General features: G+C 43.0%; 1 protein-coding gene across 1 annotated transcript; it reads right to left on the reverse strand.

Annotated features, from left to right (window-relative positions):
- Nucleotides 1–428: 428 nt before the first annotated feature.
- On the reverse strand, nucleotides 429–2,509 carry IZUMO1R (IZUMO1 receptor, JUNO). Its single transcript, XM_039882041.1, has 4 exons — nucleotides 2,372–2,509; nucleotides 1,408–1,596; nucleotides 855–990; nucleotides 429–697 (listed from the first exon to the last, which is right to left on the reverse strand). The coding sequence occupies exons 1-4, from the start codon at nucleotides 2,507–2,509 to the stop codon at nucleotides 429–431; spliced, it is 732 nt and encodes a 243-aa protein (XP_039737975.1).
- Nucleotides 2,510–11,871: the final 9,362 nt, after the last annotated feature.

Genomic DNA, 11,871 nt, shown 5'->3' on the forward strand with positions numbered 1-11,871 from the left:
AAGACAGAGTAAGTCACGCAGAGAGGAAAGGTCAACTGCTGTGTTAGTGGAGGCACCATAATGGGATGGGAGGCCAAGGCTGTCACCATCAGCACTGCCAGGGAAAGGGGTGGACCTGCACTAGATGAGAAGGGCCTGGAGTCCCACATCAGAGCCCCATCATTCTTAAAGGCAGGAGGGGATGGGTCACCTTGGCACACCTCGCCCCTGGTTGCCTTCCAGGCAGGCAAAGGCAGAGCAGAACAGCAGAGGGGCTCTAGAACCAAATGTTCAAGGCTCAGGCACCAAGTCGCGCAGCCTCAATGTGCCAGCAACACCCCAGCCTGTGCTGCTCTTTTAAGGAAAGGACTGAGGGAGGAGGCTGCTATGGCCCAGCCCAGCCCATACCTGGGGGAGTGTCAGCATGTGTGTGGGAGAAGAAGGGGCTCTCAGGAAAGGAATGGCAGGAACAGAGAGAAGGACATGAGAGTAGAGGAGAGTTGCCAGGATGGGGCAGGGCTAGCAAAGAGGTGGGCCACTGCCACATTGGGGTTGCCCTGAGCAGGCTCAAACCACTTCTGCAGACACCGCCCACTGTTCCTACGTGCAGGGCTTGCCTTGAAGGAGTTGCTCCAAATCTTCTCACACAGGTCAGCCGGGGTGGGAAAGTAATGGGGGAAAGGGTGGCAGGAGGCCCTTGCAGGACAGCGGCTCTTCCCTGTGGGAGATTAAGGCACAGAAATCTCACCTCCTACTACTCCCATCCTCACATCCCCATCATTTGCCTTGAGGTAGCCTAGGAAACTGGCACCTGTCCTCAGGTGGATGGCCTCTGATGCCCTAATTTTCCCCAGGCTCTGTCAAGTACTACTCACCCTGACTCCAGTCCCAGCTGCTATGCCAGTTGGATTTGCAAGTGTAGGATGTGTGGCAGTCTGTCCACCACTGCTCACAGTCCTCCTGGCATAGCGGTGCATTCAAAATTCGCTCTCTCTGCCCACTCGGATCCACCTGGGTACATGCACGGCCAGAGACAAAAACAAATAGCAGAAATTTGAAGACTGTCAATAGCTACAATGGTACTCGTGTATCATATGAACATTCTCTTATGAAATCTGTAAGGATTATTTTACCAATGAGAACACTAAGGCTAAGAGGCTAAATAGTTTGTTCCAGGCTACATAACTTCTGTTCCTACATACAGAAGATAGGATTCAAATAGTCTCTCATTCTACTGTTCTTATCTGACCAGTCTCCTCCTTGCCTCCCCCATCCCCAGAGGCAACTTCCTCCCCATCCCTTTCCCAGCAGAGACCTCCGACTCCATTCTTGTCCACAGAGGGACAGCATTTCCTGTTCCTGCTAGTATCCTGTAGCTCAGAGCATTGCACAGATGTGCCTCTCGCATCTCCAGCTTGGTCTTCCCACCTGCCGGATCCAAGGTCCCAGGTTTGGGGAGCACTCGTAGAAGCAGACAGCCTGGATGAAGTGCTTCTGACAGTCTGGCATCATCAATCCACAGTGAAGCAGGCTGAAGTTGTAGAGCAAGGACACATCCAGGTGAGCTTCCCAGGTTGTGTTGGTTGTGCAGCAGGCATTGTCCCTCCAAGGGATGCACTGAAGGTAGAGGAAGAAGCAAAAGGTGGTGGCGGGGGTGGGGGAGGGAGTTGGAGGTAAGAGGTAGAGGTTTGATGAGTGTCTAGGGCAGAAAGGTAAAGATGTCCCCTAGAATAAGATCTGAACAAGTGTAATGTCTTTAGGCCAGCACCCCCCATATAGAAGGAATGCTGATGATAATCTGTCAATATTCACACCTAAAGGGCACCTGTACACTAACCTCCCTGCTACAGGCTGCCACAGCCTAAGACTTCCAGGGTCTCAGCTTCTGAGGGGCAGCAGAGAAACCCCATGAGGCCCAGGGGAATGTGGGTTTGTACTAGGTCAGAGGGCACCATAGCTGAGAAGGGCTCAGTAAATGCCAGGTAAATGCTAGCTCTGCTCTTCCTCCCACATCCCTGTCAGTGACTTTTAAGAGCTTGGGGAGGAGTCGCTTAAGTCATGTTTCCCCAGAGCCTATTGGTGGGAAAGCTAGAGAAGGAGGACCTTGTTTGTTTGAATCTATGCTGAACCAATGATGGGTCTCTGGGATCACCACTTGCCCCTGCTCCCCGAGTGGCCAGGTGGCTCAGAAATGAGAACTTTGAATCACTCAGCAATTATGGTCTCAAAAGGTCATAGTGTCCTTCCAGTGAGCTTTTCCCAAATCCCAACCTAAGGAACCAAACAAGTCAGGGTCGATGAGGGTTCAGAAACCATCTTGGCATTTTTGTCCCTTCCCTGATCTGCCAAAATAGCCCCACTCCCACCCCTGGGCCAAATCAAGCCTCTATACCTCCTCGTAGAGCTGGTCTTCTGGGCTGGGCTCTTGCTTGTGGGGCTTGGCCTTCATGCAGATATTGAGCAGCTCATCCCCAGCCCAGATGGGCATGACTGTCCAGAACCCTAAAATGAACTGCCACCGCCATTCCATGGCTGACTGCGGAGAGGAGACCCACCTGCTCAAGTGACAGAGAAGACATCCTGCTCCACTCCCTCCACTATCCCCAGGGGTGACTAGGAGCTTCAGTGCTCCCTCCAGCACCCATGATGCTCTGGCTTCTTCTAGGGCTTTTGTCTGAGGCAGCATCATAAAATGTAGTGGCAGGTAGAATAAACCTTAGACCCCTAACAACTGTACAAATGCAGAAACTGAAGCCCAGAGAGGGGGAAGAGACCAGCATTAAGTTGAAGGTCAGGGTAGAATGATGACTACCTTCCCTGGCCCTTCTCCACTCAGAGGTGGTCTTTCTAATTCGGATCCTGGTAACTGAACAAATGCTCAGTAACCAGATTCTGTATGGAGCAAAGGGCATGGTGGGACTAGGTATTAATGGAATGCAAAAATACTGTTTTCAATTTGTGGTTGGTTGAATGCAATTCTTACCCCCTCAAATGCCAACCCTGACTCCAGCCCCTCTGAGGGGTCCATGCAGGGCCTGCATCTCCTCAAGCAGCTCCCCCTCCCCTGTCTCTCTAGAATAGTAGTTCTGCCTCTACCTGCCTCAACCCATCTCAAACCCAGCTGAGCACAAGGCTGGGCAGCTAGGCACCCAGTGGCCTTGCTGGCAACTCAGAGCCAAGAGCATGCTCTCAAATGTGAGAGCCTTCCACATCCAAAGCTGATTCCCGTTACAGGAATGAGGAGGCCAGCTTTTCTCTTGGTCTTTGTTGAGCACTATTTTTCCAACTGGGTAGTTCTGATAACAGGAGGGAATGGAAAGAGAGACCAAAGTGGGGGAAATGGCAGAAGAGCACCCTGTCTCAAGTTCCCGACAATTTAGGAAACAGGGCTCACTCAGCCTTTACCCACCCAGGAGCCCATGGACCCTCTTCCCCACCCCCAACCCAGTCCCTCAGGTCTTGCGGGAACTGGCTGTGGACCCATCACAGTGAAACTGAAAACCTCTGGCCTAGCCAAAGTTTAGAGCCTCAAACATCTAGTGATGGATACCCCAGCACCTTCTGAGTTCAAACTGAAGGCTGCCCTTTCTCGTCAGTATCAATTTCAAGCACAGACATAGAGTATTTTTAAAGAACCAAGTATGTCAGGTAAAAGGGGAATGATGCTATCCCTTCTCATGTTTTTTTCATACTTACTTTGAAAGGAAAAGCTGCTCTCTCCCACTTCCAGAGATTGTGAGGCTGAGACTTCTACAATCCGCCCATTTATTACCCACTCCAGTTCCTACTAGATCCAGGTGCAGATGTAAAACTCCAGGTGGCTCCAGTTAAATGGCTTCCTTCTTACCCAAGTGTAGGGCCCCCCTGTGGCTGGAGCCATGGGGTTTCTGAGAAACGGTTTAGCTTTCTCAGAAAAACAGAGACCCAATAGTGGGTGAGATCCTGGGTTCTTTAATCAGCTACTGAGTTCCTCTTAGCTCTGTTCCTTGCTAGCTGGAAGCCTTTGAGAAAATGACTTCAACTCTTTCAACTTCACTACCTATAAACGGGGCTGTTGTAATGGGATGGTTGGGAAAAAGAAATGAAAGTTCATGAAAATGACTTGTCATCATGCCCGGTACAGAGTAAATCTTAATGGTTTTCATTCCTATCTTCTTATCCTCTGAAGCCTTTTTCCCTTTGCCCCATTCCACAGTTCTATTGCCCTTTCATCAGCATAGTGACCTGGGATGAACTACCTGCGTTGTAACAGTGACGTTAGCTCTCAGCCCCTGAGAGCTAAGGTTCCTGCTGGAGAGCAGATCCAGCAGCACGAGATGAAGAGATAAAGTGGGGCCTTGGGGACCCAAAAACTTAAATGTATGACCAAAGCCGAAACAAACAAAACCAAAAGTCCCTCCACAACCTAAGGAACAGCCTCTCTTTGCATGCAAGGACAATCGTCTGTGAAATACAGCAGGTCATTGGTCGACATTTTGTTCAATGTTGTTCCATTATAATGCTGAGGAGATGCTGTAGGAACTTAAGTCATGTTTATACCAATTAGCCTGCGGAAAAATTGCTTTTGTTATAAGTTGTTTTTCTTAAAGTCATAGTTTCTAAGAACTGATGACGACATTACTGTATATGATCTGGCTTAATCCGACTCCTAGAGTGAACACCCTTCCTGTTTTAACTGTGGGGAAACTGAGGCTCAGCTAGCGAGTGGCAGAACTAGAATCTGAACTCAGTTAAACACGGTTCCGTATCTGATCCATAAGGACCAGGTGAAGGGGAGACCTCCAGGATGTAAAGGTAGATGCTGTCTGGGTCTCAAGTGGTCTGTTATTAAAAAAAAAAAAAAGGTAAAATGCTGTAATCACGTTGTGTGTTGGGAAGCATGTGTTGGCTTTATTCGAGAACACTGATGGTTACCAGCCCAGCCTTCCATGTCCCTGCCTTGAATGGAGTTAGGAGTTTCTATTTTAGGGTTCGATACCAGGTGGTAATGGCTTTCCTGCAGCTTGGCTCTCTTTCCACGAGCAACCACTTGGCAGGAGAAGAGTAGATGTCCTGTTCAAGTCCTCACAAATACAGCTGATCTTTGGACAACATGCTAGTGGGGCGGTTAAGGGAGCTGACACCACGCTCTTCCCACCAGTCAAAAATCCGAATATGACTTCTGATTCCCCCAAAACTTAACTACAGTCAGCCCTTCACATCCTCAGATTCAACCAGTCATGGGTGGAAACAGTTTTTCCATCTGTGTTTGGGAATCTGCGGTTGGGAATCTGCAGCTGGGAATGCAAAAATACTGTTCCCGATACGTGGTTGGTTGAATCCGCAAATGTGAAACCTGGGATAGGAAGGGCTGGTATTTATTGAAAAATATGCTCACATAAGTGGACCCAGGCAGTTGAAATCAGTGTTGTTCAAGAGTCAACGGTACTCAGGAAGTTCTAAGGCCTGATGAGGTAAGAGAGTTTGGATTTAATGTTAAGTTTCAGCTGGCTGTGGAAGTGCCAGGGATAAGAATGCAGAAACAAAGTCCAGAAGTAATTACAGAAATGGAAAACAGGTTTTCTGGTAAACGTCCTTCACATGGAGGAAAGAGGGTGAGGAGGGACTTGTCAACAGCCTTAGGACAAAGCTGTAGGAAATGAGCTAAAATTACAAGCCAGCTCACGTGGCGGGGCAGGCGGGACTATGGAGGCTGATGTCTCCCCAGGAAGGCAGTGTGTGGCCCTTGAGGAAAACTCATTTTTGCTTTATTGTGATTGAGTCTTGCAGAGAAATCTGTTTTCTGACTGAAAGCTGATAAATCAAGGCTGGCTGTGGGTGAGGCTATTTGAAACTGCCAATACCAAACAAATATCTTTTAAAAAGCAGAACACTTAAATCGTCAAGAGCAGAGCTATAGCAGCATTTGGAGGAGGAGGGGGAGGCGAGCAGAGCAGTGGAGGAAGCATCCCCGGTTTGAGACCACAGCACAGGCTGGACGGTAGTGACTCTCCCACTCTCCCCCTACACAGAGGGTTGCCCACGGTGCTGAAGTCAAGAGCAGTCTAAAAAGGGAAAGAACTAGTGTCAGGAATCTCCTGGTGAGACACTGAAGTCAGAGCCCAGCTGGAGGAGACATCAGTGATTCAGAGTTCTTGGTGGGTCTTCTGAGCCCTTCTTCCCACCTCAAAATCTACTGACCATCTTTGTCTCAACTCATAATTGGTTTGTAGAGAGGGCAAGTAAAACGGGGATGTTGTTTATCCCCACCTCTTCCTTCTCTCTATACGTACCCCCTCACCAAAACAGTTGATTTAACTTTCTGAATACCTCTTGAATTCAAATTCTTTTATCCGCATTTCTCTCCCTATTGTCTGGGCTGTGACCATCTCTTGCCTCAGTTACTGCAACAACTTCCTAATTGGCTCCCTTGCCCCTTTGTCCAAGCAGCAGCCAGAAAGGTCTAACTTCCCGGTATTTTATTATGAAAAATTTCAAACATATAGAAAGTTGAGAGAATTTTACAACGAATCCCTATATACCCACCACCTAGATTTTACCATTACCATTTTACTTTGTTTTCTTTGTCACACCCCTAGCCTATCATCCAGCACTGTAGTCATCCAATAGTCTTATTTTTCATACATTTCAAGTAAATCACAGATATCAGCATCCTCCTAAGTAATTTAAGCATGCATATTATTAACCAGAGTTCAAAGTTATTCTGGTTTGTGTTTTTCCCAGAATGATGATACTCTCATGTTTAAGACCTTTGTAGGCTTAAGATTAATCTCAAATCCTTAACATGGCACATGGACCCTGTTTAATCTGGTCCCTGTCTACCCTTTCATCCTGATTTGTTTTTCTTTCTCTCATCTACACTTGCAGGCACTCCTTAATCCGGAGGTCTGTAATTGCCCTGCTTTCTTACTTGGCTCTTTTGCTGGCTATTTTCTCATAGTTCGCTCTCCGTGGCTGCTAACTCTTACTTATCCCTCAGTTCACAGAATGGATGGCTTCTCCTCAGGGAAGCTTGCCTTGTTCCCCAAGGATTGGTGAAATGTTCTCTTGGGGTCTTCCACTTGCTGCTGTCATAGCACTTCCCTTGTTATTTTATGAATGCCTGCTTACAGGTTCGCCTCAGCATTAGAATTGTAACCATAATTCTATCCTTCTTGGTGAGAGACAGAGACAGGGTCCCAAACTCCAGTTAACTTGAACTGTCTTTAATACTTTCAACACTCTACGTTCACTCTTTTGCTTTGCACATGCTTTTTTCTTTCAACTGAGAACTCTCCCCTATTCTCAGCACTTACTACCTTCCCTTAGCGGTTGCCTTATTTTTTAGGTCTCAGTTTGGAGTGGTCACATTCACGTCTTGGTTAAGTGGTCTCTCCTGGTGCTCTCACAGCCCTTGTGTTACCTCTATCATGATGTGACGCTGTTCCTGGGATTGTCTGCTGACTTACGTGTTCCCTTCTGGGCTGAAGTCTCCAAGACCAGTAGAGGCTGTGTCAGTTTCACAGCTGTAAGTGCAGTGCCTGATACCTGATAGACTCTCAGTAGGTTTTTTTTTTTTTTTTTTTTGGTAAGAGAGATTCTCTCCTCAGATTCATTTTTACTAAGAAGCGTACCAGAAAAAATTGTGGGAAAAAGAATTTCTATCTGTGGTCAATTATAAGTGTTATGAGTATGTGATGTGTAGGCTTGTGGATTTCTACCTTGAAAAAATTTTTCTGTCCTTCAATCACCTCTCACTTATTCCTAGATGACCTGGGCCAGAAGGGTCTCATTTTGCTCATCTTCTTGACTCCCCACAGCGATATTAACCATGAGGCCTGGCAAATGTGGTTGATGAATTGTTTTTCCCTTATGCATATACACACTTTCTTGTTTAAAGAATAAAATTAGATGAGTTTATATTTCATAGACTAAAGGAAAAATATACATCTTTCTAGATTTAGTCTTTATGTCTTTGTCTTAAATTGAATATATCTGAGAAAATGCACAGAAGTGTTGGAAGGTTCATAGCATTTCGTAGTGTATTGAGAGAAAGCGATAGAAAGTAAATAGTTTTAAGATGGTGAATATTTGACTCCTTTCACCCCTTGTGCCTACAAATGGGAAGGTAGAGAGAGGAAAAATCAATTTTCTAGGAGTCTGTGGGTAAATTGCCCTTTAGTAATGCAATAATAAAGCACTTGCCACTTCTAGAAAAATGAATTTTCTGATTCTTCAGGGACCTCTATTATAAACCAATTTGATATAACATTATGTGAAGCTCTTGGATATTTTATGTTTACTTAAGACTTAATTCTCTGGAAAATGTTAATGGTTGTGAATATTCAGTGACTCTGTAAAACTGGAGTTTAAATTGCCAAGTGTCTCCTCATACTTGGGTTGATGATTTTGTTTTTTGGTCTGAGCCCATGGAATGTCTGGTTGCCATGGATACTGGGACTTAAGAGCCATCTTACTGCATTGTCCTTAAAGATAAAGCACTGCACCAATCCACAGAAATGTAGAAATTCTCTGTCTACTACAAATTCCATGATGTGGTGGTTTCTTTAGGTCTAGAAGAACTTTCTTCCTGTTACTTCTGCAGGATGAATAGTCCTTTTGGGTGGAGTGAAGAGATACAGGTAATGACTGTGGTTATTCTGAGAGCTGGGCCTTCCTTATTCTAGGAAGAAGGGGAAATCAACTAAGATTTCTCAAGCATTACTCTGTTGCAGGCTTTGTACCAAATTCTTGATAGACCTTATCTCACTTGTCTTCTATTCAGGGGCAAAGGTTGCATCTAGTTCAATACTGTACATGAATAGTTTATGTTGATTGATATAAATAATTGCTGAGTGAATGAGAAATAACCCTGCATAGGTATTATAAACCCATTTACAGATGACCTTAGGGAGGTTAAATAAATTGCTCAAGATCTTATCTCCTTATCACCTAATATTAGACATGTTACTAATAGTTAACTTCAGATCACTGTATTTATGTTACAGAGTATCAAAGAAGAAGAGAGAATATCCCCCAAAGATTTGCATCCTCTTCTGGGGAATGCATCATCATATTTCCAGTCATATACAGGATAGTCATATTATATGGAAGTATGACTTCGTTGCCTTTACTTGGAGATTAAGTATGATTTAAGATGTGTATGGGTGCCAAGTTGACAAGAATGGACTATAATTTGTCTAGGTTATTGCCCCTTGTTATTCAATCAAACACTCATCTAGATGTTGCTATGGAGGTAGTTTGTAGAACTTACTGAAGTCTATAATCAGTGGTCAGCAATGAACAAGGATTTGAGTCTAGGTCTGTCTAGCTTCAAAGTCTGTGTTCCCCTGTTTTACATTAAACAGGGGGAAAATGTTCTATTGAATTCTTCCTTGGCACTTAAATCTTAAAATCTGGGAAGTATGGAGTGACTGCCATGTGGCAAGTGCCAAGCCAAGTATGTCATTCAGGTTATCACACAGCAATCCTACATGCTATCTATCACTCCAGCTATGGTCATGAAGAAAGTGAGGTATCGAAAACCTCCATACTATATGCTTAAATCTGCAGCATTCCCTAAACAATTTTCCCTAAAGCTTCAGTCTCTAAAATGATAGATTCTTTCTATGACCAAAAAGTTTGAGAAACATGCATGCTATTACCACCTCCTGAGAACTCAGTGTACATGCATAATGTGTTATAGACCCTCAGGAGCTCTGCAGTAAAGACATTTCTTGAACTCAATTTATCCCAGCATTTCCACAGCAGCCCTTGGGTGTGTTATATCCATCAGCATCAACGCATGAGTACTTTGCTGATCATACTTAGGAAAATGCTAGTCTGCTACCTGGCATGAGGCATCAGTTTCACAGCAGCAACAGTGGGAGAGGTGCTAAGACCATATCGAGCTCCTGGGTCATGTGTATTACTCAGTTAATGTTTCACATTTATTTATATTACATTTTTGCAAAAAGTCTCATGTGGTTTGAATTTCTGTTCAGAGAACCCTCATTTTGCCCATAGGCAACATGTCAGGCAATTCTCTCATCTTTTGGCAGAATGAGACTTTTTTCCTTGAGTGCCATTTTGATTACCTTTTCATTTCATTTTTGTATATTTTTTAGTTATTTTCTTAGACATTACCCTGGGAATTAGAATTAACGTTTAAATTTCTGACAATCTAGTTCAAATTGATACCAACTTTAATAGCATACAAAAGCTCTGCTCTTTACAGCACCATACCTACCTTTATATTATTATCACAAATTACATCTTTATACATTATTTACCAATTGACATGTATTTATAATTATTGTTTTGTGTACTTGTTTTTTAAATCATATAAAAAAGAAAGGAGTTATAAAACAAAAATATAATAATACCGTTTTTAATATGTATGTAGTTACCTTTACTGGTGTTCTTTATTTCTTCTTGTGGTTTTGAGTTACTGTCTAGTGTCCTTTCATTTCATCCTGAAAGACTCCCTTTAGTATTTCTTGTAGGACAGGTCCACTAGCGATAAACTCCTTCAGCTTTTGTTTATTTGAGAATGTCTTAATTTTTCTTTCATTTTTGAAGAATACTTTTGCCAAATATAGATTTTGGGTTAACAGGGTTTTTTTCCTCTAAGCAATTTAAATCTCTCACCCTGTTGCCCTCTGGCCTTTGTGGTTTCTGATTAGAAAGCAGATATTAATTTTATTGAGAATTCCTTGTATATGACTTGCTTTTCTCTTCCTGCTTTCAAGATTGTCTTTTGACAGTTTGATTATAGTGTTTCTCAGTGTGGATGTTTTTGAATTTATCTTAGTTGGAGTTAATTAAACTTCTTGGATGTGTAGATTCATGTCTTTCATCAAATTTGAGCCTTCTCAAACATTAGTTCTTCAAATATTTTTTCTGCTTCTTTATCTCTTCTTTGTTCTGGGATTCTCATAATGTGTATGCTGATACACTTAATGGTGTCCTGCAGGTCCTTTCAGCTCTGTGCATTTTTCTTTTTTTCTTTCTGTTCCTCAAGCTGAATAATTTTAATGGACCTTTCTCTCTTCTGCCTGTGAAATCTGATATTGAACCCCTCTAGTGAATTTTTCATTTTCGCTATTGTACTTTACAGATGCAGAATTTTTATTTGGTTCCTTTTTATACTTTCTGTTTATTGATATTCTCTATTTGTTGAGACATTATTCTCCTTGTTTCCTTTAGTTCTTTATCCATAGTGTTGTATAGTTCTTTAATCATGTTTAAGACAGTTGATTTAAAGTCTTCGTATGGTGAAAAACTTTCTCTTCTTAACTAATGGAAGTTTTTGACTTAGGTTCATGTTCAAATTACCAAAAATAGTTATTTAATGGTCTTTTAAATGTTTGGAAATTCTTAATGGTATTTTACGAATATGAATACAGGATGTGTTTCTTTAAGAAAATTTATAAAATATATCAAAATACAGATATCTGAATAAAAATCACCCATCCCACCCAAAAATAAAGTCTTTGCATGGTAAGTCCAGTTTCTGGGCTTCCTAAGGGACACTTTTCATCAACTTATTTATTTCTTCTTGTGAATGGGCCATTCTTTCTTTGCTTGCTCATAATTTGTTGTTGTTGAAAACTTGATGTTTTGAATATTGTAATGTGGTAAGTCTGGAAAATCTGGAAATTCTTTTCCCATTCCACTTCATGATCTCTTACCTGTGGGCTGTAGTCATCCATTTGTTTAGTTACTTTCCTAAACGATTTTGCAAAGACTGTATTTCTTGTCATGTGTGGTCATGCATGTCTCTCTTCTATCATCTCAGTGGTCAGCCAATGACCTGAGAGATATTTCTTTAAATGTCTGGAGCCAAAAAGAAAACAAAACGGGAAAGATATTGCAGTATTTTCAGTCTTTGCAGATTGTTTCTGAGCTGGA

Source organism: Pteropus medius, unplaced genomic scaffold (genome assembly GCF_902729225.1).
Source record: "Pteropus medius unplaced genomic scaffold, Ma_sr-lr_union100, whole genome shotgun sequence".
Lineage (NCBI taxonomy): Eukaryota > Metazoa > Chordata > Mammalia > Chiroptera > Pteropodidae > Pteropus > Pteropus medius.